Source organism: Oncorhynchus mykiss, chromosome 10, assembly GCF_013265735.2.
Source record: "Oncorhynchus mykiss isolate Arlee chromosome 10, USDA_OmykA_1.1, whole genome shotgun sequence".
Lineage (NCBI taxonomy): Eukaryota > Metazoa > Chordata > Actinopteri > Salmoniformes > Salmonidae > Oncorhynchus > Oncorhynchus mykiss.
In genome coordinates, this window is record NC_048574.1 from 60,635,534 (window position 1) to 60,660,241 (window position 24,708).

The 24,708-nt window shown below is 43.1% G+C and overlaps 1 protein-coding gene across 2 annotated transcripts in view; it reads right to left on the reverse strand.

Annotated features, from left to right (window-relative positions):
* The window catches only part of mtnr1aa (melatonin receptor Mel1a), a 58,224-nt gene extending 45,465 nt beyond the window's left edge, over window positions 1–12,759 (reverse strand). Inside the window, 2 exon segments of one of the 2 annotated variants that reach the window (NM_001124262.1) lie at window positions 12,270–12,424; window positions 12,521–12,573. In NM_001124262.1, coding sequence (NP_001117734.1) covers window positions 12,270–12,424; window positions 12,521–12,573 — 208 coding nt within the window. 2 annotated transcript variants of the gene reach the window in all.
* Window positions 12,760–24,708: the final 11,949 nt, after the last annotated feature.

The window sequence follows — 24,708 nt, forward strand, 5'->3', positions numbered from 1 at the left end:
CACACACACAAACACACACACACTTGTTTTTTTCCGCACTATTGGTTAGAGCCTGTAAGTAAGCATTTCACTGTAAGGTCTACCTGTTGTATTGGGCACATGTGACGAATAAAATTTGATTCGATTTGAACCACACAACACAATCCAAACCTTTCATTAAGTTTGCTCACTGCTCCAGGGTGTCTTGATAGACACACATCACACACACAGACAGATGTTCTTGTCTATTAATGTTCTGTATTATGTCATGTTTGGTGTGGACGACTTTCCCTTTTTTATTGCCCTAGTTGACTGGAGGTGATGTTGAGACTGATTTACGGCCGATGTTAAGTGGGTTATGACGAGAACTAAGGAGAACGTTGCTTTGGCAGGCCTCGCTCTCTAATCGACGTCTTCCTAACAAATTATTAATTGATGCAGCTCGGACACACACGCACACACAGCAAAGCCGCCGACACACACACATTAGCGAAGCCACCAACACAGACACACACGCATACAATGGGAAGCTGCCAACACATACACACACACACACAGGGAAGCCACCAGCACACATACACGCAGCGAAGGCACCCCCAGGTCATACACTCCCGCGGCCCTCACCTGAGTTTACCCACCATCCTCCTTGCTCCTGACAACATGCCCTATCCCCCCACCACTGCTTGACTCCTAGTGTTGGCAGTCGCCGCGGCAACAGACATCAACAGGAGCATGCAGCTTTTTTGGCCAAGGCTCACTGGTAAGAGTTGGCAAAGATGTCGATCGCAATGTGACTTTCTGGTTATCGTTTTGAAGCATTGCGGTGCTGTTTTAAACATGTTCTTATGCTGAGGGAACGTTACCAATTCCCTTGTTAGGCAAGCTGTGCAGTGCAGTGTAGTGTAGCGAGGCAAACTCTGTGGTAACAGACTGGTTCTCGGCGGATGGTTTTGTAGAAATTCCAACTGACGAGACATCATGAAAAGTTTGAGCATATCAACCAAGGTTACACATATCCAACTTAGAAAGCTATGCAACTAAATATAACTAGGCAAGACAGTTAAGAACAAATTCTTATTTAAAATGACGGCCTACACCGGCCAAACCTGGACGACACTGGGCCAATTCTGCGCCAGCCTATGGGACTCCCAATCACGGCTGGATGTGTTGCAGCCTGGATGGGGAAGAAGGACACAGACATCTCATCCCACTTCCCAGATGCAAACTTTACACTGTTTCAAAGAGTGGTACTGTTGCTGCTTTGTTTGAGAGCTTTTGGGATTTGCATTAGATGCAACAGCCAATATCAAAAACATGTTTGAACCATTTGTTGTCCAAGCAAGGAGTCTACACAGCATGGGCCTGTAGCATGGGCCTGTAATGGGGCGCCAGGTAGCCTAGTGGTTAGAGCGATGGTCTAGTAACCAAAATGTTGCTAGATCGAATCACTGAGCTGACAAGGTAAAAAGCTGTCGTTCTGCCCCTGAACAAGGCTGTTAACCCACTGTTCCTAGGCCGTCATTGAAAATAAGAATTTCTTCTTAACTGACTTGTCTAGTTAAATAAAGGTCAAATAAAAAAAATAATGGGTATTGAGTGCTATGGTCTGGCAGTATTCAGATTTTCATACCATACAATTCCTGTACCATACCGGAGTAAAATGTTTTTTTTGTGGGGGGTGGGGGGGGGGGGGCGCACAATGCTAATTTTGCCAGCAGGGATGTTGATTCAGGAGGGGATTGTCTTTGTTAGTGGCCTGTATAGCCCTAGGAAGCTGCACGTGTCTCTGCTGTAACCAATAGACTTGAACTTGAAAGCTGATCAAGTCTCTTGATCAGCTTGCAAGAATCACTGATCTAGCAAGTTAGCAAACCAAATGCGCAGCTGGAGCCATTAACTGGAGATCATTTATTTGGCGCATCCCCTTTTTCTTTTTTACGGTATTGAAAATCATACAGTTGTTATTTCAAAATACCCCGGTATACCCTATACTGCCCAAAAACAGGTGGTGTTGACGTCTTTATGGAACAGCATGACAGCTCACTTTGATAGTTTTTCATTTTATTTATTTTTTACCCCTTTTTCTCCCCAATTTCATGGTATCCAATTGTTTTAGTAGCTACTATCTTGTCTCATCGCTACAACTCCCGTACAGGCTTGGGAGAGACGAAGGTTGAAAGTCATGCGTCCCCCGATACACAACCCAACCAAGCCGCACTGCTTCTTAACACAACACAACACAACCCGGAAGCCAGCCGCACCAATGTGTCAGAGGAAACACCGTGCACCTGGCAACCTTGGTTAGCATGCACTACGCCCGGCCCGGTCGCCCGGTCGCTGGTGCGCAATGAGACAAGGATATCCCTACCGGCCAAACCTTCCCTAACCCGGATTATGCTAGGCCAATTGTGAGTCGTCCCACGGACCTCCCGGTCGCGGGCGGTTACGACAGAGCCTGGGTACGAACCCAGGGTCTCTGGTAGTACAGCGCCATTAACCACTGCGCCACCCGGGAGGCCTCACTTTGATATTGTTTTGACTATGCAACAGAAGTTGACTGCTGCAACTAGATCTAACAAATTGACCTGGTGCCAACATGTACTCATTCCAATCCTTGTGATGTAAATACAAAACACTACATTCTGGCGATACTATGTTTGCCACGTGCATCCAGCAAAAGGAACCTTGAACTTTACAAGACAGGTCTAAAATGGGACTCTTCTTCTGTCTGGTTGTCACGAACGTCGTCAGGGAAATGACCGGACCAAGGTGCAGTGTGGTAAGCGTACATTTTCCTTTACGTCGCCAAAAAAAAAATGAAACACCAAAAACGAACGTGCAGCTTCCAAGGGCTATACAGGCCACTAACAAAGACAACTACCCACAACTAAGGTGGAAAAACAGGCTGCCTAAATATGATTCCCAATCAGAGACAACGATAGACAGCTGTCCCTGATCAAGAACCATACCTGGCCAAAAGATAGAAACAGAAAACATAGAAATAAATAAACTAAAATGCCCACCCTAGTCACTGGAAGCTTTGTGCCATGGATGATGTGCCATGGATGATCACTGGAGGCTTCATGCCATGGTTCATCACTGGAGGCTTCGTGTCATGGATCATCACTGGAGGCTTCGTGCCATGGATCATCACTGGAGGCTTCGTGCCATGGATCATCACTGGAGGCTTCGTGCCATGGATCATCACTGGAGTGAGGAGATGTATAGGCAGTGCGTGGAGCTGCCACATGGCTTACCAGGCTGGGGAGACATACAGGAGGCTTGGTTCTTGGAGCAGGCACCGGATACACTGGTCCGTGGAGGCACACTGGAGGTCTCGAGCGTAGAGCCTGCACAACCCGTCCTGGCAAATGCGGGGCACTGGGCTGTGCATACGCACCGGAGACACAGTGCGCAGAGCCGGCACAGGATATCCTGGGCCGAAGAGATGCACTGGAGGCCAGGCGCGCTGAGCCGGCACCATCCGTCCTGGCTGGATGCCCACTCTAGCCCGTCCAATGCGGGGAGCTGGAATGTAGCGCACCGGGCTGTGAACGCGCGCCAGCGCATAACACGGTGCCTGACCAGTACCACGCTCCCTACTGTAAGCACGAGGAGTTGGCTCAGGTCTCCAACCTCAGGTCTCCAATCTCCTCGTGAGGCTGCCTCTCGAGCCTGCTCCGCTGTGCCAACTCCTCGTATTGTCGCCGCTCTGCTTTCGCCGCCTCTAACTCCTCCCTTGGACACCAATACTCACCAGCCTTTGCCCAGGGTCCCTTGCCTTCCAAGATCTCCTCCCATGTCCATTCCTCCAGAAAACGCTGCTCCTCCCGGCCACACCGCTTGGTCCGTTTGTGGTGGGTAGTTCTCTCACAAAAGTCGTCAGGTAAATGACCGGACCAAGGTGCAGTGTGGTAAGCGTACATTTTCCTTTATTAAGAATGTCATCAACAAAACAAGACAAAACAACACCAAAAACTAAAGTGCAGCTACCTAGGGCTATACAGGCCACTAACAAAGACAACTACCCACAACTAAGGTGGAAAAACAGGCTGCCTAAGTATGATTCCTAATCAGAGACAACGATAGACAGCTGTCCCTGATTGAGAACCATACCCGGCCAAAACATAGAAACAGAAAACAGAGAAATAAAGAAACTAGAATGCCCACCCTAGTCACACCCTGGCCTAACTAAAATAGAGAATAAAAGCCTCTCTATGGCCAGGGCGTGACACTGGTACACTCCAATGACAGATATTGGGCAGCAGATTGTCAGAGAGGTGAACAAACAGCTCTGTTCACAACACCCTATGTATTTCCCTGTCACTCAAACATTCTAGGCTGTCCATTGACAGATGATTAGTGAATACTAGACCTGTGTCAAATATGAATAAATTCATGAATTTGTGTGTCTGATGTTATGACTATATCATGTCTCTCTTTTGCTGTGGAATCTCTTTGAACGCAGTGCAAATTCTGTACCTAATACACACAATAAAGTACTATCTATTCGAATCAAAATATTGTAAACACTGTTCTATACTTTAGAGTTGCTGTTGGTTCGGTGTGTCTAGTACAACAGAATGGTCTCAAAAATACAAAACTCAATCTAGTTTGACCCAGAGTTCAATTGGGATTTAAAATGTCTTCCCCTCTAGATGAAATTCAAACAGGACGCTGGGGGAAATCAGTGCAATTAAAAATATCAATTTCCCTCCAAAAAGAAGATTTGTCTTTTGTTTTTTCACTGAGCCCTCTAATTTGACGTCACTGTGCTGTGTACCAATTTCCGTTAAAGAGGTTTAGCAACAAAGCCAGTGGGATATTTAGGGGCCGTAAACGCTTGTCATAAATGGAGACATACGCAAAGCACTTAATGCCGTATTATATGCTTAGAAATCATGTATTACGCTTGGAGCTACAATAACAGACTCTGGAGTGGCAGTGGGGTTTGGATTCTATGATGATCCAAAATAACATTTAATGAAACGAAAGCAAACTTTGGAACTTGAAGTTTGAATCTGAACTTTACCTAAACATCATTGAAACTTGTAATGTGTATACATGAAAATACATGAATTTGATAGTATACGAATTGCTTGTAGACCATATATAGATTTTACACCAGACTCTATAATCAGACTCTGTAGTGTAGACATACAGTGCATTCGGGAAGTATTCAGACCCTTTGGCTTCATCCACATTTTGTTACGTTACAGCCTTATTATAAAATGGGTGACATCGTTTTTTCTTCCTCACCAATCTACACATACAGTACCAGTCGAAGGTTTGGACACACCTACTCATTCAAGGGTTTTTCTTTGTTTTTACTATTTTCTACATTGTAGAATAATAGTGAAGACATCAAAACTATGAAATAACACATGTGGAATTGGAGTAACCAAAAAAGTGTTAAACATATCAACATATATTTTGTATTTGTTGCCTTGATGACATCTTTGCACACTCTTTGCATTCTATCAACCAGCTTCACCTGGAATACTTTTCCAACAGTCTTGAAGGAGTACGCACATATGCTGAGCACTTGTTGGCTGCTTTTCCTTCACTCTGCGGTACAACCCATCCAAAACCATCTCAATTGGGTTGAGGTTGGATGATTGTGGAGGACAGGTAATCTAACCCAGAACTCAATCACTCTCCTTCTTGGTCAAATAGCCCTTACACACCCTGGAGGTGTGTTCGGTCATTGTCCTGTTGAAAAATGAATGATAGCCCAACTGAGTGCAAATTAGATGGGATGGCGTATCTCCGCAGAATGCTGTGGTAGCCATGCTGGATAAGTGTGCCTTGAATTCTAAATAAATCACAGACACTGTCCCCAGCAAAGCATGCCCACACCATCACACCTCCTCTTCCATACTTCACGGTGGGAACCACACATGCAGAGATTATTCTTTCAACTACTCTGCATCTCACAAAGACACGGCGGTTGGAACCAAACATCTCAAATTTGGATTCACCAGACCAAAGGACAGATTTCCACCGGTCTAATGTCCATTGCTCGTGTTTGAACTCTTTGAAGCATTTATTTGGGCTGCAATTTCTGAGGCTGGTAACTCTAACTCTAACTCTGGGTCTTCCTTTCCTGTGGCGGTCCTCGTGAGAGCCCATTTCATCATAGCGCTTGATGGTTTTTGTGACTGCACTTGAAGAAACTTTCAAAGTTCTTGAAATTTTCCTCGTTGACTGACCTTCATGTCTTAAAGTAACGATGGACTGTCTTTTCTATTTGCTTATTTGGACTTGGTTTTTTACCAAAAAGGGCTGTCTTCTGTACACCACCCCTACCTTGTCACAACACAACTGATTGGCTCAAATGTATTAAGAAGAAATGAAATTCCACAAATGAACTTTTAACAAGGAATACCTGTTAATTTAAATGCATTCCAGGTGACTACCTCCTGAATCTGGTTGAGAGAATGCCAAGAGTGTGCAAAGCTGTCATCAAGGCAAAGGGTGGTTACTTTGAAGAATCTCAAATATAAAATATATGTTGATTTGTTTAACACTTTTTTTGGTTACTACATGATTCCATGTGTGTTATTTCATAGTTCTGATGTCCTCACAATTATTCTACAATGTAGAAAATAGTCAAAATTAAGAAAAACCAAGGAATGAGTAGGTGTGTCCAAACTTTTTACTGGTACTTTAATACCCCACAATGACAAAAGCAAAACAGTTTTTGGAAATGTTACCGAAATTCTTTAAAAAAAAACGGAAATATCACATTTACATTAGTATTCAGACCCTTTACTCATTGCTTTGTTGAAGCACCTCTGGCAGAGATTACATCCATAAGTCTTCTTGGGTATGACGCTACAAGTTTGGCACATCTGTATTTGGGAAGTTTCTCTAATTCTTCTCTGCAGATCCTCTTACGCTCTGTCAGGTTGGATGGGGAGCATCGCTCCACACCTATTTTCAGGTCTCTCCAGAGATGTTCGATTTGGTTCAAGTCCGGGCTCTGGCTGGGCCACTCAAGGACTTTCAGAGACAGGTTCTGAAGCCACTCCTGCATTGTCTTGGCTATGTGCTTAGGGTCATTGTCCTGTTGGAAAGTGAACATTCACCCCAGTCTGAGGTCTTGAGCGCTCTGGAGCAGGCTTTCATCAAGGATCTCTCTGTACTTTGCTCCGTTCGTCTTTCCCTTGATCCTGACTAGTCTGTGAGTCCCTGTCACTGAAAAACATGTTGTTTCTCACGGTCTGAGAGTCTTCAAGTGCTTTTTGGCAAATTCGTAGCGGGCTGTCATGTACCTTTTACTGAGGAGTGGCTTCCGTTTGGCCACTCTACCATAAAAGCCTGATTGGTGGAGTGCTGCAGAGATGGTTGTCCTTCTGAAAGGTTCCCCCATCTCCACAGAGGAAGTCTGGAGCTCTGTCAGAGTGACCAAGTGTTCTTGGTCACTTCCCTGACCAAGGCCCTTCTCCCCCAATTGCTCAATTTGGCCAAGCTATAGGAAGAGTGTTCGTGGTTCCAAACCTTCCATTAAAGAATGATGGAGGTCACTGTATTCTTTGGGACCTGAAATTCTGCAGAAATGTTTTGGTACCCTTCCCCAGATGTGTGCCTCAAGACAATCCTGTCTCTGAGCTCTCGGGACAATTCCTTCAAACTCACGGCTTGGATTTTGCTCTGACATGCACTGCCAACTCTGGGACCTTATATAGACAGGTGTCTGCCTTTCTAAATCATGTCCAATCAGTTGAATTTACTATAGGTAGACACATGGGGCGGCAGGTAGCCTAGTTGTTAGAGTGTTGGGCCCGTAACTGAAAGGTTGCTAGTTCGCATCCATGACAAGCTGTCGTTCTGCCCCTGAACAAGGCAGTTAACCCACTGTTCCTAGGCAGGTATTGTAAATAAGAATTTGTTCTTAACTGACTTGCTTTGTTAAATAATGTTTTGTTTTTTTTAATCTCAAGAATGATCAATTGAAACAGGATGCACCTGTGTTTAATAGTAAATAGTATACTTATGCAAATAAGGTATTTCTGTTATTTATTAATTAACACATTTGCCAAAAATTCTAAAAACCAATTTCCACATATTCATTATTATTTATTTGTAAAAAAAATATATTTCACCTTTATTTAACCAGGTAGGCTAGTTGAGAACACGTTCTCATTTACAACTGCGACCTGGCCAAAATAAAGCATAGCAGTGTGAACAGACAACACATGGAGTAAACAATAAACAAGTCAATAACACAGTAGAAAAAAAATAAAAATAAATTGTGTGTAGATTGACGAGGAATTTTTTTTTCGGCCATTTTAGAATAAGGCTGTAATGTAAGAAAATGTGGATAAAGTTAAGGGGTCTAAATACTCTCCCAATGCGCTGTACAGGTATGTCATGTCTTCAAGTTCTCTGTTGCCAAGATTTATTGTCTGGCACAAGTTGAATGATCAATTGAAATTGAATGACCTGCCCTAAATCATACACAACACGACAAGTAAACACTGCTGTTGTGCCTGGTGTACCTCAAACACACACACACACAAGCGTGCATGTAGCGTGTATTCAAAACTTTGGCACACAAACAACATTCTGCTTCTGAAAGGATGGAAAGCAATGCAACATCGCTGGGTTGAGAGAGAGTGCTTCAGATTAAAGTTCAATGTGCAGTCAATCACACACGCACACTCTTCTGCGGCACAGCCATTCTGTTCGCTGGCAAAGGGGCAGGCCACATGGGCAGAGGTGGTGGTGGCTTCCACGTTCCCCGGATGCCCAAAATGAACCTTACTCCACGATTGGACCAATCTGTTTTAGCAACGCTATGGGACTTAGCACTTTGTCTGAACTTTACAAAATACTTAAATATCCGCTGAGGAGAAAATAGGCATGATCAGTGTCCCAAATGGCTCGCTATTCTCCTTATGGGCCCTGGTCAAAAGTAGTGCACTGCATAGAGAGGGTGCCATTTGGGATGCAAGTTAATGGAAACTTGCATGGAATTCAAAGCCATTCTGTTATTTCAGTTTATTCCCATGCCTGAGTTTTCCCATACCACAAAACCCCATTTTGGTCAGCATCAACAAACAGACTTTGGTTGTCTGCGGTTTATCCATAGCTCGCAGACTGCTCGAGGAGTCAAGTCATAATCCGTGTTTACATTGACAAAACGAACCGGCACATGCATTCCATTCCATCCCATAAATAACAACCATGTCAAACATTATGTAGCCTGGTGAGACAACTCCATGCCTATAGACCTAGAAAATACTAAGGAAAAGTGTCAATCAATATAGCTGCCATGAGGCATACGATTTGCCAATGTAGGGTTTTTTCCTTTTTTGGGAGGCTTGAATAGAAAGAAAATTGTGAGGGCTTTGAGTTGGACATGCACCATCTTTGGGAACAGGGCAGGGAAATTGCAAACGCTCCTGAAAGGCATAAAACTAAGGATACAGGGAAACTGGTTGGCTGGCCTGCTTAAGGGATGTTAGTATTCGCCAAACGCTGTTGTGGAAACAGTGTTAGAGAGATACCACATTTTTTCACGTGGCTCAATTGAAGCCTGTCACATAGGTCCATTATTAATGACATGAATTATTGTTGTGTAGAAAGCTGACAAAAGACTGAATGGATATTCATGTCAGTGTAAATGGTTTTATTCAAATCAGATATTCTAACTAGGGTTGGGCGGTATTTCATACCTTCATACCGTTCCTGTACCATACCGGGGTATACGGTATTGCCAGCAGGGCCGCTATTTCTTTCCAAACATAAAAATAAAAGAAAAGAAATGAAAAGGCATTTATGCAGCAGGGATCTTGATCCAGCAGGGGATTAATTGTCTCTGCTGTAACCAATAAGCTTGATCTAGCAAGTTAGCCACTTAGCTCACAAACCACTTTTTTATTTTATTTAACTATTAAGAACAAACTCTTATTTTCAATGACAGCCTACCCCGGCCAAACCTGGGACAATTGTTCGCCACTCCCTAGGGGAGTCCCAATCACAGCCGGATGTGACTCAGCCTGGATTTGAACCAGGGTCTGTAGTGGTCTCTTGCACTGCGATGCAGTGCCTTAGACCGCTGCACCACTCGGGAGCCAAAATACCTAGCTGGAGCCCTGAGCTGGAAACAATTGATTTGGCACATCTTAGATACTTAATTTATAGTTCGTTTTCAGCAGTGGCGTAGCAAGGATTTGCAACTATAATGACAATGCAAGGAGATAACTGACAAACCAAAGAATAACTTTAGGGTGAGTAAGTACAAGGAAAAATAGGACACCAGCTACTGTGAAGTTGACAACAACGGCTTCCTCTCAACAGTCTAAAGTAGCTTCCTCGACTTGTCTCCTTTCCTTCATCTGCACTGATGTGAAAGGGCTGGACTGGACAGGTGAAGCAGTTTAATAATTCGGGACTACCATTAGGACTTTCAGATCAGTGCAAATGAAGCACATGGGACAAGGAGTGGGCGCCACTTTAGACTGTTGAGATGCAGCCATTATTGACGCAGAAGGAGGAGAGGGAGCCACGTCAGACTATTGAGATGCACCCAGAGAGACTGCACTTGTTAAATCAATTGAACTCTGTGCACTTAAATGTATCATCCCTCCCGTCCTCAAAGATGTGCTCCCTAAATAAGTATCGTTTTTTTGGCCACAGACTGGGCACCATAAAATATGATCAAACATGTCATACCAAATTAAAAAGATGTGATTTTTTATGTTCAATTCTATTTGCTGTATAAACTATTCAAAGACTCACATCCAGGACAAAGCAATTGTGCAATTCTGTGTATGTTTATATCAAACGGAAGTGATTATAATGATAAATCAGGATGGTGAGGGGGGTGGGACAAGGAATTACAGGAAGCCTTAATAATAATAATAATATTCTTCACATTAGGGGGAGGGTCTTAATATGACTGGCACAAATATATTTTTCTTAAATCACTTAAAAGATGCTCTGCGTTTGACATTAGGTCTAGGCTGTGTCAATCAAACGCAACTAATATCATGAAACGTCAAAGAAAAAAAAAGTAATTTGGAGGGTAAAAAAAAAAGTAATTTATCTAGATTCACATTCCAGTAAACTACAAACTCTCAAAGCTGTGTACAATGTGGATTCGTCTAAAATTCCAATCTGTCATTGAATGTCCAGAGCGGCACCGGATCCCAAAGCATGTCCATTTGGTATTTGGAGAACTCACCAGTCAGTAATAATGTAGGACTAAATATGTATTTTCTCAACAGCTTAACTTCTATCAGGCGCACATGTTATATGTAGCCTATCAAATCACAATGTTATTGCTGAAGAGATTTTTTTATTTTTATGATATGTGTATTATTGCGTTCTCACTCAAGAATGTCGTCTTATCACAGGGTTACAGCAGTACTGTACTTTGGAATAGAATCATTAAGACATGAAATATCCAAACATAAGTTAAACAACCACTCCACAGTACAATACTATAATGCATTTAAAATATACATACTGTACAACATACAACATTATCCTACATACGACATTATCCCACATTATAATATCAAACACATTCTATATCCAATCTGCCATCTGGTGATAATAGGCAGGACACAGCAGCCCCACTCCGATCCCAATTGATAAAACCCAAGTGCGCACGTGACGCATCTTCTGTCACTTAATCCAATTTTTCCATTGAAAAATAAAACGGATAGTTCTCATTCAGACATCCCAGTTTAGTTACATGATTGATAAGATGTGAAATGCAAACTCAAACTAAGCATGTGGAGCCTGTGGCGCACATGTCTGCTGAAATACACTGCGGTCCATCCTATAGTTTCTCTTGAGTAGTTGCGGGCGGCGCGTGTCAATCTATCTCGGCGAGTCTATTTTTCATTGACCCTCTCTGGCTATTGTTATTGCCTGGGGTATACGATCAGGCTACCAACATTGGCACGGCATCCTCTATAACGCGCGGGTAGCTACCTCCAAATGCCACCGGATCATTACTTTCACCGTAGCTTTAAGCTCAAACTAAATTAATTGGGATAGACCCGTGCATTTTATTGCTTTTCATCGATGTAGGTAGTAGGTCTATCACAAATTCTGCACAAATAAACCTACTTGTTTTGTTAATTTCTACATGTGCGCGCGAACAGCGTATATAGCTTTACCCAAACGCCTGTCCTTTATTGTTGTCATATTTCGGACTCAAATGTATCAAAACAATGTGGTGTCAAATACAACAATTTGAAACTTGTTTATAAACACAATACAATACTTTGGCTACTCCGACCTCGTGCACAATAGTATACATTACTCACCTGCATTCCTTAGTTTCTTATTCCGGTAGACAGAGAATATCACCAAAAGGTTGCCCAAAATATCAACCACGATAGTGAATATCAGGAAGCACCCCAAAGTTGTAGTAACCCACGGAGGGCGGTTCAACACTTCCTCGTACGGGTCCAGCGACGACCTGTTCAGATAAGACCCATTTATAATCATTGTATATTTTGTAACTTTCCCAATTAGCGAAATAAACGTGCCGCCCGTCCCATAATATGTAGTCTACATTTTGGACACAGGGATGCCGTGGTATACTCCCGTGGCTTTCCTCCTCTCCATATTGCGCGTTATAAGATCCCGAAGACAACCTTCTGTTTAACCTTCTAGTCACAATGCTCGTGTGTCAGCGTCTACATTTATATGGCTATATGTGTCCCCATCACATTGTTGGTATGTGACATTCAGAGGCAACTTCAGACCTTCCCATGTTAACATGATGTGATTACAGTGGGCCCGTCGTGGTTGGATGACGGGTAAGTGGTAGCCTAGTGATGCCTCTCAGCGGCCGAAAGAGGGAAAAACAGTGGACGGCACGCGGCGGCACTCGTTTCCAAGTGTCTTTTGAAGCATGTTTGCGAGCTCTCCTCGCTATTATTGCTTCGCTTCCAGCGACTTCGTCGTTCATTTATTCAAGCGTTCACTGATACTTTTTTTTGTTGAGAAATCGTTCATATTTTTATTTTTTATCCTTTCCCACGTTGATTCATTTCACAAATAAAGAAACAGACAACATGCACCTTTTTTAATAAAATATCAACATAAGGATGCTGACTCGACTATGCTATTTTTAAGATCATCATGATGATTATCCTTAATATCAATTATTGGAATTATTCCAATTACTATGATAGAGAAAACACTGTTAATTCAAATAACATAACATTACTTACTAATATTATGGAGAGACAGAAAGATTTAGACAGATGTACAGATGTCATGTAAATCTCTCTCTCTCTCTCTATCTCTCTCTCATATCTGTCCCAACAGCAGGCGTTGTAAAGAGTGATCCACATGATTAGTATCTACAGAATATCAAGATAAACTACAAACTCTAACATAGAAACATTAATTGTGTCTCAAATGGCACCCTATGCACTAGTCAGGATCAGGGCTCATTGGGATCTGGTCAAAAGTAGTGCACTATATGGGAATATGCAGACTTATAGAGACAGGTTGAGGAGACTGCTTGTAGCTGAGCTGGGGAAATGTGGTGGACCTGACTTGAAAAACCAACACATGGTAAATCGAAGTTATTTTACCAAAGGAAACTGCGCCCCTGCGACCTATAAGTACAATTGTAATCGCTTCCTTCTGCACAAATTCCCACACACACGCACATACAAGCGCGCACACACAGACACACACACATATCAGCGTGTGACAGGTACTTTAGTCTCCACCTACCCTTACACACACACACACACACACACACACACACACACACACACACACACACACACACACACACACACACACACACACACACGCTGTTAAGGGGTTGTCACCCAAACCTCATCTGCCATGTGAATGCAACTTTAATGTGGAGACATCCCACTAATAGGTCTGCTGTGATGAAGGCAGTGCATTAAAAAGGTCTGTGTGGGCTATGTTCTCTCTCTCTTTAATTCTCTCTCCCCTTCTCTCTTTCTTTCATTCACTCTCTTTCCCTCTTCAGCTCTCCCTCTCCACATTATCCTCTCTGTGTGTGTGTGGGTGTGTGTGTGTGTGTGTGTGTGTGTGTGTGTGTGTGTGTGTGTGTGTGTGATACCATTGAAGCCTTTTTGCCCGAGTGGAGTTGCAGAAAAACACATTTTAAAGCGATTGGAACATCTTCAACCAGTCAGACAACAGAAGCCACAGTGCTGCATTTTGCAGAAGTAAAACAAGCACTTGCTGTCGTTGCAGAGGAAAGCACATTGAGTACCAGGACATAAACCAACTAGGTCTGACAATTAGACATTCATCCATGTTTCACAAACAACTTTCAAAGTCAAATGTTGACGTGTTTTACGGTTAAGTTCAGGCGTTAACTTGGCATTAGCTCTAAATGGTTAAGGTAAGGGTTAAGGTTTGGGATATAGGCTTGAACAAAAATCTCAAAAACAACTTTCCATCGCTGGATTCGAACTTGCAAACTTTGGTCCTTGGACGTGGATGGACGTTAAATACTGACTTGTATCGCGGTGACCTGGCTGCAAAAGTATTTCAGCTAACGCCTGCTTACTACCTTGGCTCGAGCAAAGAAATGCCGACTGAACTGAAGCCATATAGTGCCTGTCAACAGTGGCGATTCGCGTTCGTCGTCCGACAGAACGGTGAGGGCATCAAGCTCACATCCCCTCCACTCCCAGCCAGATGTAATGTAGCAAAACAGTGAGTGAACTCGTAAGACTTCTGGGCGGTTGTACGAGGTTACAGGCTAGTTTCATTAAGATGACGTCTGTTTTGCAAAAACCAACTCTTCACGATAGCAGCAGCTTCATCTTGACACCTTGTTCAAAGGGCTATATAGATACAATTTGATTGATTGATTGGGTACTACTCAAGTAATTCAGTTGGACGGGACAGGCTCTGTTGCAAATGGCACCCTATTCCCTATATAGTGCGCTCATTTTGACCAGAGCCCTAAAGTGCACAAAAGGGAATAGCGTGCTGTTTTGCGATGCAAACACTGTGTCTGACCCAGCAAGGCGACTATATGAGGCTACTTTGTATGTCCACCATGCTTTTAGCTTGTCATAAAATGTTAACATATTGCCCTGAAAGCCAATATGAAGTACTCTTAGACCCATTACTATCTGTCATAAGGTTGGAATGTGTCCATAAGTGGTAGTAAAAATAGTATCCAAACTAAATTGTTAGTTTGGAACCAGGAATAGACTTTGAGTTAAGTTGAAGAGAGGGCAAAGGTTACTCCAATCAAAACATCATGATTACTTTGGGGTGGGCTCTCATCCTGTCCAGCCACACGCGAACACAAACATGTTTATGTTCGCATGCACACGTACAGACATATACATACAAACACATCCGCACACACACACACACACACACGTCTCATGCGACCAATGTAATTCATTGCATGTCTTTGATGTGGCTTCGTCCCACACTCATTAAGGCGGACAGAGGTTTGACTGCTTGTGAAAATGGCCAGCTTCAGTCAGCTGATTCTAGCCATTACTTCTGGTTAGTTCTAGTTGGGCAGCTTAGTCATGCCAAACACTTATCACCACATCTCCTTCAGCCTATCAGTGGCTTTGATTCCCAGGACTTCAGTTTCAGTTAGTCTATGACCCCAGCACGCTGTGTGGTCCGAAACATGCTTTCCCCCATCATAATGAACACTTCAAAAAGTTGTCCCTCCTGCTGAACTTTTCCTCCTCGAGACTGAATCCCTCTACGTCTGATGTTTTATTGTGCGTGCATCCAAACCACCACATAGTTCATGTCAGTTCTCAGATGTGTGCATGTGGACATCTTCTTCCATTAAACTCCCCCTAACCCGGTCATCCTCATCCTTGTTCTGACCAGACATCCTGTAGTGGTTACTAGCGGCCTTAAGCCAGCACCTACGGTTTCTTATTGCATTCATGGTCCTTTGATTCTCTACAACCCTACCTCTATTTTTCACTGCTTAATCTCATGATACACTACAGACAGAGAGAACAAGAGAGAGAGAGAGAGAGAGGAAGAGAGAGAAAGAGAGAGAGGAAGAGAGGGATATTTACTGTTGACTGTTTGTTTATTTCACTTTTGTTTATCCATTTCACTTGCTTTGACAATGTAAGTGTGTTTCCCATGCCAATGAAGCCCCTTGAATTGAATTGCGAGATGGAGGAGAGATAGAGGGTGGGAGAAAGAGAGAGCAGGTGAGAGAGATGTAGGGAGGGGAGAGAGAGAGACAGGGAGAGAGAGAAAGAAAAAGAGAGAGCTTCTGAGCTCCGAGACCCTTCGACACATTGCTGTGATCTGTTGAGATTTCTATCATCCACTTTGGGTCTGATATTGGCCAACCAAACCCAAACACCCCCAAACTATTTCAGACAATAGAGTCGGAGTGGGAATACCAACGCATCCAAACGCTTTAGTCCAAACAAGAACCCTAGTCACAGTGGAACTGAGTCTCACAAAGCATCTGCAATGAACAGAATCATACACATGGTTCTGCTGCATTGTCAGTCGATAATAAATCAATGGTTTGAATAAAATACAAAGGCACTGACGTGAGCAGAGACGGTGAAGGGGGAAGACTGACGAAAGGGCATGCAGGCAATGAACAGAACATTGACCTCAGAACAGAGCACACACTTCTGAATGAATGAGAGCAAGAGAGGGGGGGGGGGGCAGATTGTGTGTGTGTGTGTGTGTGTGTGTGTGTGTGTGTGTGTGTGTGTGTGTGTGTGTGTGTGTGTGTGTGTGTGTGTGTGTGTGTGAGAAACAGAGCAAAGACAGAGAGTGAGTAGAAAGACAGCAACACAATTAGACCCAAACAAATCATGAGAAAACAAAAAGATAATTACTTGACACATTGGAGAGAATTTACAAAACAAAAAGGAGCAAACTAGAATGCTATATGGCCCTAAACAGAGAGTACGCAGTGACAGAATACCTGACCACTGAGACTCAAATAAAATCAAATACAATTTTAGAAGATGGTTAGAAGATGTTAATGCGAGTGTAGCGAAATGCTTGTGCTTCTCGTTTTCCGACTACGCAGTAATATTTAACAAGTAATCTAACATATTCACAACAACTACCTTATACACACAAATACACACAAATGTAAAGGGATGAATAAGATTATGTAAATATAAATATATGGTTGAGCGATGGCGTGCAGCATAGGCAAGGTGCAGTAGATGGTGTAGAATACAGCATAAACATATGAGATGAGTAATGTAGGATATGTAAACATTATTAAAGTAGCATTATTTAAAGTGATTAAAACTCGTTTTTCAACAACTCCACAAATATCTTATTAACAAACTGTAATTTGGTAAGTCGGACAGGACATCTACTTTGTGCATGACAAAAGTCATTTTCCAACAATTGTTTACAGACAGATTATTTCACTTATAATTGAATGTATCACAATTCCAGTGGGTCAGAAGTTTACATACACTAAGTTGACTGTGCCTTTAAACAGCTTGGAAAATTCCAGAAAAGTATGTCATGTCTTTAGAAGCTTCTGATAGGCTAATTGACATCATTTGAGTCAATTGGAGGTGTACCTGTGGATGTATTTCAAGGCCTACCTTCAAACTCAGTGCCTCTTTGCTTGTCATCATGGGAAAATCTAAAGAAATCAGCGCCAAGACCTCAGAAAAAAAATTGTAGACATCCACAAGTCTGGTTCATCCTTGGGAGCTCAGCAAGGAAGAAGCCACTGCTCCAAAACCGCCAAAAAAAGCCAGACTACGGTTTGCAACTGCACATGGGGACAAAGATCGTACTTTTTGGAGAAATGTCATCTGGTCTGATGAAACAAAAATATAACTTTTTGGCCATAATGGCCATCGTTATGTTTGGAGGAAAAAGGGGGTGGCTTGCAAGCCGAAGAACACGATCAGAACCGTGAAGCATGGGGGTGGCAGCATCATGTTGTGGTGTGCTTTGCTGCAAGAGGGACTGGTGCACTTCACAAAATAGATGGCATCACGAGGGTGGGAAATTATGTGGATATATTGAAGCAACATCTCAAGACATCGGTCAGGAAGTTAAAGCTTGGTCACAAATGGGTCTTCCAAATGGACAATGACCCCAAGCATACTTCCAAAGTTGTGGCAAAAAGGCTTAAGGACAACAAAGTAAAGGTATTGGCGTGGCCATCACAAAGCCCTGACCTCAATCCCATTGAAAATTTGTGGGCAGGACTGAAAAAGCATGTGTGAGCAAGGAGGCCTACACACCTGACTCAGTTACACCAGCTCTGTCAGGAGGAATGGGCCAAAATTCACCCAACTTATTGTGGGAAGCTTGTGGAAGGCTACCCGAAATGTTTGACCCAAGTCTAACAATTCAAAGGCAATGCTACCAAATACTAATTGAGTGTGTGTAAACTTCTGACCCACCGGGAATGTGATGAAAAAAAAAACATTGAAATAAATCATTCTCTCTACTATTATTCTGACATTTCGCATTCTCTAAATAAAGTGGTGATCCTAACTGACCTAAGACAGGGAATTTTTACGAGGATTAAATGTCAGGAATTGTGAAAAATTGAGTTTAAATGTATTTGGCTAATGTGTATGTAAACTTCCTCCTTTAACTGTACATGTAAACATTATTAAAGTGGCATTATTTAAAGTGACCAGTGATACCTTTCTTAAGTTCATTTATTTAAGTGGCTAGAGATTTGAGTCATTATGATGGCAGCAGCCTCTCTATGTTAGTGATGGCTGTTTAACAGTCTGATGGCCTCGAAATAGAAGCTGTTTTTCAGTCTCTCGGTCCCAGCTGTGATGCACCTGTACTGACCTCACCTTCTGGATGATAGCGGGGTGAACAGGCCATGGCTTGGGTGGTTGTTGTCCTTGATGATCTTTTTGGCCTTCCTGTGACATCGTGTGCTGTAGGTGTCCTGGAGGGCAGGTAGTTTGCCCCCGGTGATGCGTTGTGCAGACCCGCACCACCCTCTGGAGAGCCTTGCGGTTGAGAGTGGTGCAATTGCCGTACCAGGCGCTGATACAGCCTGACAGCCTGTAAGTGTTTTAGATGACAAGCCAAATTTCTTCAGCCTCCTGAGGTTTAAGAGGCGCTATTGGACCTCCTTCACCACGCTGTCTGTGTGGGTTGACCATTTCAGTTTGTCTGTGACTACTGTCCCATCGATGTGGATGGGGGGGTTCCCTCTGCTGTTTCCTGAAGTCTACAATCATCTCCTTGGTTTTGTTTAAGTTGAGTGAGAGGTTATTTTCCTGACACCACACTCCGAGGGCCCTCACCTCCTCCCTGTAGGCCGTCTCATCGTTGTTGGTAATCAGGCCTACCACTGCAGTGTCGTCTGCAAACTTGATGATTGAGTTGGAAGCGTGCATGGCCACGCAGTCATGGGTGAACAGGAAGTACAGGAGAGGGCTGAGAACGCACCCTTGTGAGTACCCAGTGTTGAGGATCAGTGGTGTGCAGATGTTGTTTCCTACCGTCAGAAAGTCCAAGGCAGCCTTGCGAGGGTTAAGACGTTTAAATGTTTTTACTCACGTTGGCCACGGAGAAGGAGAGCCCACAGGCTTTGGTAGCAGGCGGTGTCAGTGGTACTGTATTGTCCTCAAAGCGAGCAAAGAAGTTGTTTCATTTGTCTGGGAGCAAGACGTCGATGTCTGCGACCGGGCTGGTTTTCTTTTTGTAATCTGTGATTGGTTGTAGACCCTGCCACATACATCTTGTGTTTGAGCCGTTGAATTACGACTCTACTTTGTCTCTATACTGACACTTTGCTTGTTTGATTGCCTTGCGGAGGAAGTAGCTGCATTGTTTGTATTCGGTCATGTTTCCGGTCGCATTCCCATGATTAAAAGCGGTGGTTCGGGCATTCAGTTTTGCACGAATGCTGCCATCAATCTACGGTTTCTGGTTAGGGAAGGTTTTAATAGTCACAGAGGGTATGACATCTCCGATGCACTTGCTAATAAACTCGCTCACCGAGTCAGAGTATACATCAATGTTGTTGTCTGAGGCTATCCGGAACATATTCCAGTCCACGTGATCGAAGCAATATTGTAGGGTAGAATCAGATTGCTCAGACCAGCATTGTATTGACCTGAGCACGGGAGTGTCCTGTTTTCGTTTCTATCTATAGGTTGGGAGCAACAAAATGGAGTCATGGTCATACTTGCTGAAGGCAGGGCGGGGGAGGGCTTTGTATGCATCGCGGAAAGTAGAAATGATCCAGAATGCTACCAGCTCATGTCGCATATTCGATATACTGATAGAATTTAGGAAATATTGTTCTCAGGTTAGCTTTGTTAAAATCCCCAGCTACAATAAATACAGCATCAGGATGTATGGTTTACATAGAGTTCAGTGAAGTTCTTTCAGGGCCGACAAGGGGTCTGCTTGGGGGGGATATACATGGCTGTGACTATAATCGAAGAAAATTCTCTTGGAAGATAATCTTTCCTTAATTTGACCTCCGGCCCTCACGGACGCAGTGCACACTGACACCGTCGCCAGGTGTAGGGTGTTTCCTCCGACATATTGGTGCGGCTGGCTTCCGGGTTAAGTGGGCATTGTGTCAAGAAGCAGTGTGGCTTGGTTGGGTTGTGTTTCGGAGGACGCACGGCTCTCGACCTTCGCCTCTCCCGAGTCCGTACGGGAGTTGAAGCGATGAGACAAGACTGTACCTACCAATTGGATACCACAAAATTGGGGAAGAATGAGGGGTATAAAGAAAATATATATTAAAATAATATGTACAGACTCAGTGAGCATAGCCTTGCTATTGAGAAAAGCCACCGAAGGCAGACTTGGCTCTCAAGAGGAGACTATGTGCACACTGCCCACAAAATTAGGTGCAAACTTAGCTGCACTTCCCAACCCCCTGCAAAATGTATAACCATAATAGAGACACATATTTCCCAAAGATTACACAGACCCGCAAAACACCAATATCTATTGGGTGAAATACCACAGTGTGCAATCACAGCAGCAAGATTTGTGACCTGTTGCCACAAGAAAAGGGCAACCAGTGAAGAACAAACACCATTGTAAATAAAACCTGTATTTGTTTATTTACAGTGCCTTGCGAAAGTATTCGGCCCCCTTGAACTTTGCAACCTTTTGCCACATTTCAGGCTTCAAACATAAAGATATAAAACTGTATTTTTTTGTGAAGAATCAACAACAAGTGGGACACAATCATGAAGTGGAATGACATTTATTGGAAAGTTCAAACTTTTTTAACAAATCAAAAACTGAAAAATTGGGCGTGCAAAATTATTCAGCCCCCTTAAGTTAATACTTTGTAGCGCCACCTTTTGCTGCGATTACAGCTGTAAGTCGCTTGGGGTATGTCTCTATCAGTTTTGCACATCGAGAGACTGAACATTTTTCCCATTCCTCCTTGCAAAACAGCTCGAGCTCAGTGAGGTTGGCTGGAGAGCATTTGTGAACAGCAGTTTTCAGTTCTTTCCACAGATTCTCGATTGGATTCAGGTCTGGACTTTGACTTGGCCATTCTAACACCTGGATATGTTTATTTTTGAACCATTCCATTGTAGATTTTGCTTTATGTTTTGGATCATTGTCTTGTTGGAAGACAAATCTCCGTCCCAGTCTCAGGTCTTTTGCAGACTCCATCAGGTTTTCTTCCAGAATGGTCCTGTATTTGGCTCCATCCATCTTCCCATCAATTTTAACCATCTTCCCTGTCCCTGCTGAAGAAAAGCAGGCCCAAACCATGATGCTGCCACCACCATGTTTGACAGTGGGGATGGTGTGTTCAGTGTGATGAGCTGTGTTGCTTTTACGCCAAACATAACCTTTTGCATTGTTGCCAAAAAGTTCCATTTTGGTTTCATCTGACCAGAGCACCTTCTTCCACATGTTTGGTGTGTCTCCCAGGTGGCTTGTGGCAAACTTTAAACAACACTTTTTATGGATATCTTTAAGAAATGGCTTTCTTCTTGCCACTCTTCCATAAAGGCCAGATTTGTGCAATATATGACTGATTGTTGTCCTATGGACAGAGTCTCCCACCTCAGCTGTAGATCTCTGCAGTTCATCCAGAGTGATCATGGGCCTCTTGGCTGCATCTCTGATCAGTCTTCTCCTTGTATGAGCTGAAAGTTTAGAGAGACGGCCAGGTCTTGGTAGATTTGCAGTGGTCTGAAACTCCTTCCATTTCAATATTATCGCTTGCACAGTGCTCCTTGGGATGTTTAAAGCTTGGGAAATATTTTTGTATCCAAATCCGGCTTTAAACTTCTTCACAACAGTATCTCGGACCTGCCTGGTGTGTTCCTTGTTCTTCATGATGCTCTCTGCGCTTTTAAACGGACCTCTGAGACTATCACAGTGCAGGTGCATTTATACGGAGACTTGATTACACACAGGTGGATTGTATTTATCATCATTAGTCATTTAGGTCAACATTGGATCATTCAGAGATCCTCACTTAACTTCTGGAGAGAGTTTGATGCACTGAAAGTAAAGGGGCTGAATAATTTTGCACGCCAAATTTTTCAGTTTTTTATTTGTTAAAAAAGTTTGAAATATCCAATAAATGCCGTTCCACTTCATGATTGTGTCCCACTTGTTGTTGATTCTTCACAAAAAAATACAGTTTTATATCTTTATGTTTGAAGCCTGAAATGTGGCAAAAGGTCGCAAAGTTCAAGGGGGCCGAATACTTTCGCAATGCACTGTATTTTCCCTTTTGTACTTTAACTATTTGCTCAATATTACAACAACGTATATAGACATAATATGACACGTTTTGAAACCAAAATTCTTTGTCCTGAATGCCAAGCGTCACATCTGGAGGAAACTTGGCACCATCTCCACAGTGAAGCATGGTGATGTAGCATCATGCTGTGGGAATGTTTTTCAGCAGCAGGGACTGGGAGACTTGTCAGGATCGAGGCAAAGACCCCAAATACAGATGTGCCAGGCTTGTAGCATCATACCCAAGAAGACTTGATGCTGTAATCGCTGCCAAAGGTGCTTCAACAAAGTAATGAGTAAAGGGTCTCTCTCACTCTCACTCTCTCACTCACTCACTCACTGTGCAGAGGTATTTCGTTGGTGTTCTTGTTTTGGTAGGTTACCACAGTGACTGGAGAGCCCGGCAGGGCCAGAGAGAGAGGTGTATTCTGTGAGACAGAGGTGGTCTGTATGTGTGGATGTGGCTGAGAGCGAGGGTTATTTATAGGTCCGTCCCTGTATATTTTGAGAGGGATGTCTAGGCACTAAAGAATGAGATTGCTCAATTCGGTCCGAGAGATGATGCCACAGAAATCCTTTGCTTTGCTGTTTTTTTTTTTAAGTAACTCATACGTACAGTATGCTTGTAAACACATGCATGTGCTCGTACACACACACCACACAGACACACACAACACCCCAATGGAGTATGTGGAAGAGTGGAGGCTGGTGGGAGGAGCTATTGGAGGACGAGCTCATTTTAATTGCTGGAATGGCATAAATGGAATGGAGTCAAACGTGGTTTCTATATGTTTGATCTGTTTGATACCATTCCATTTATTCTATTCCAGCCATTACAATGAGCCCGTCCTCCTATAGCTCCTCCCACCAGCCTCCACAGATGTGGACCCACGAGAAAGGACAAAAGAGAATCACTCTTATCCCAAAATACCCCCCCCCCCCCCCCCCACCTAGGTTCCTAATGATGGAAAGGGAGTTGAGGCAGTAGGCTGGAAAGGCAGTACAGCTTGAGTGGAGGGGGCATTGACGGTACAACCAGAGACAAAGAAAGACACACACAGCCACTAACATAGGCAAGCAAGTACGCATGCACACGCACGCACACAATAACAGGAGGGAAAAGAGGATGTCTATCAGCCCCTTGTGAGAAATAAACAATGTCACTTTTCACTTCATCACATGAAACAATGAACCTGACAACTACCTCCATTATTAACATAATTAGCTTCTAACTGTCATTATTAACACAGTACTAGTGGTTAGAGCATTGGACTAGTAACCGAAAGGTTGCAAGTTCAAATCCCCGAGCTGACAAGGTACAAATCTGTCGTTCTGCCCCTGAACAGGCAGTTAACCCACTGTTCCTAGGCCGTCATTGAAAATAAGAATTTGTTCTTAACTAAACTTGCCTAGTTAAATAAAGGTTAAACATAATAATAATAATAATGTTTTCCGAAAATAATATACTGAACGTATCTACTTCTCTGAAATTAGAATAGCTTTCAGAGAATCCCAACAAGGACATTTGTGACCCAGAATCTCTTTTAGGTCTTACGTTCCAACATTTGAAATTATGTTTTTTTTTACATTTGATAAAAGTACAGACAGAGCTTCAAAATGGCATATCATACACTGTAGTTGGAGGAAACTACAGTGAAACATTAGGGAAGGAGGAGTGAATGTCACACTTGCTCTGTATTAATCATTGGGAAACATGTAGTCAGAAAAGGAATACGTTCACCAAATTGACAAAATAGATTCTCTGAACATTATCTCACCAAGTTGCCCCATTAGGCAAACCATTAACAGTATTAAATTGCCTATTGTTGTTTATGCCCATTTAGCATTGTTCACACCCTCTAAAGCCACCCATCTCTTAAAGAATTCACATTAGAACACGTGACTGTGGCCATGTGCTAAAGCAGTGAGGTAGTGCTTAAAAAACAAGCATGTCAGGTCACTATAGGCCAACAACCCATAACTGGGCCATATATATTAGGCACCAAATGGAAGAAAACTGACCTAAAGGGA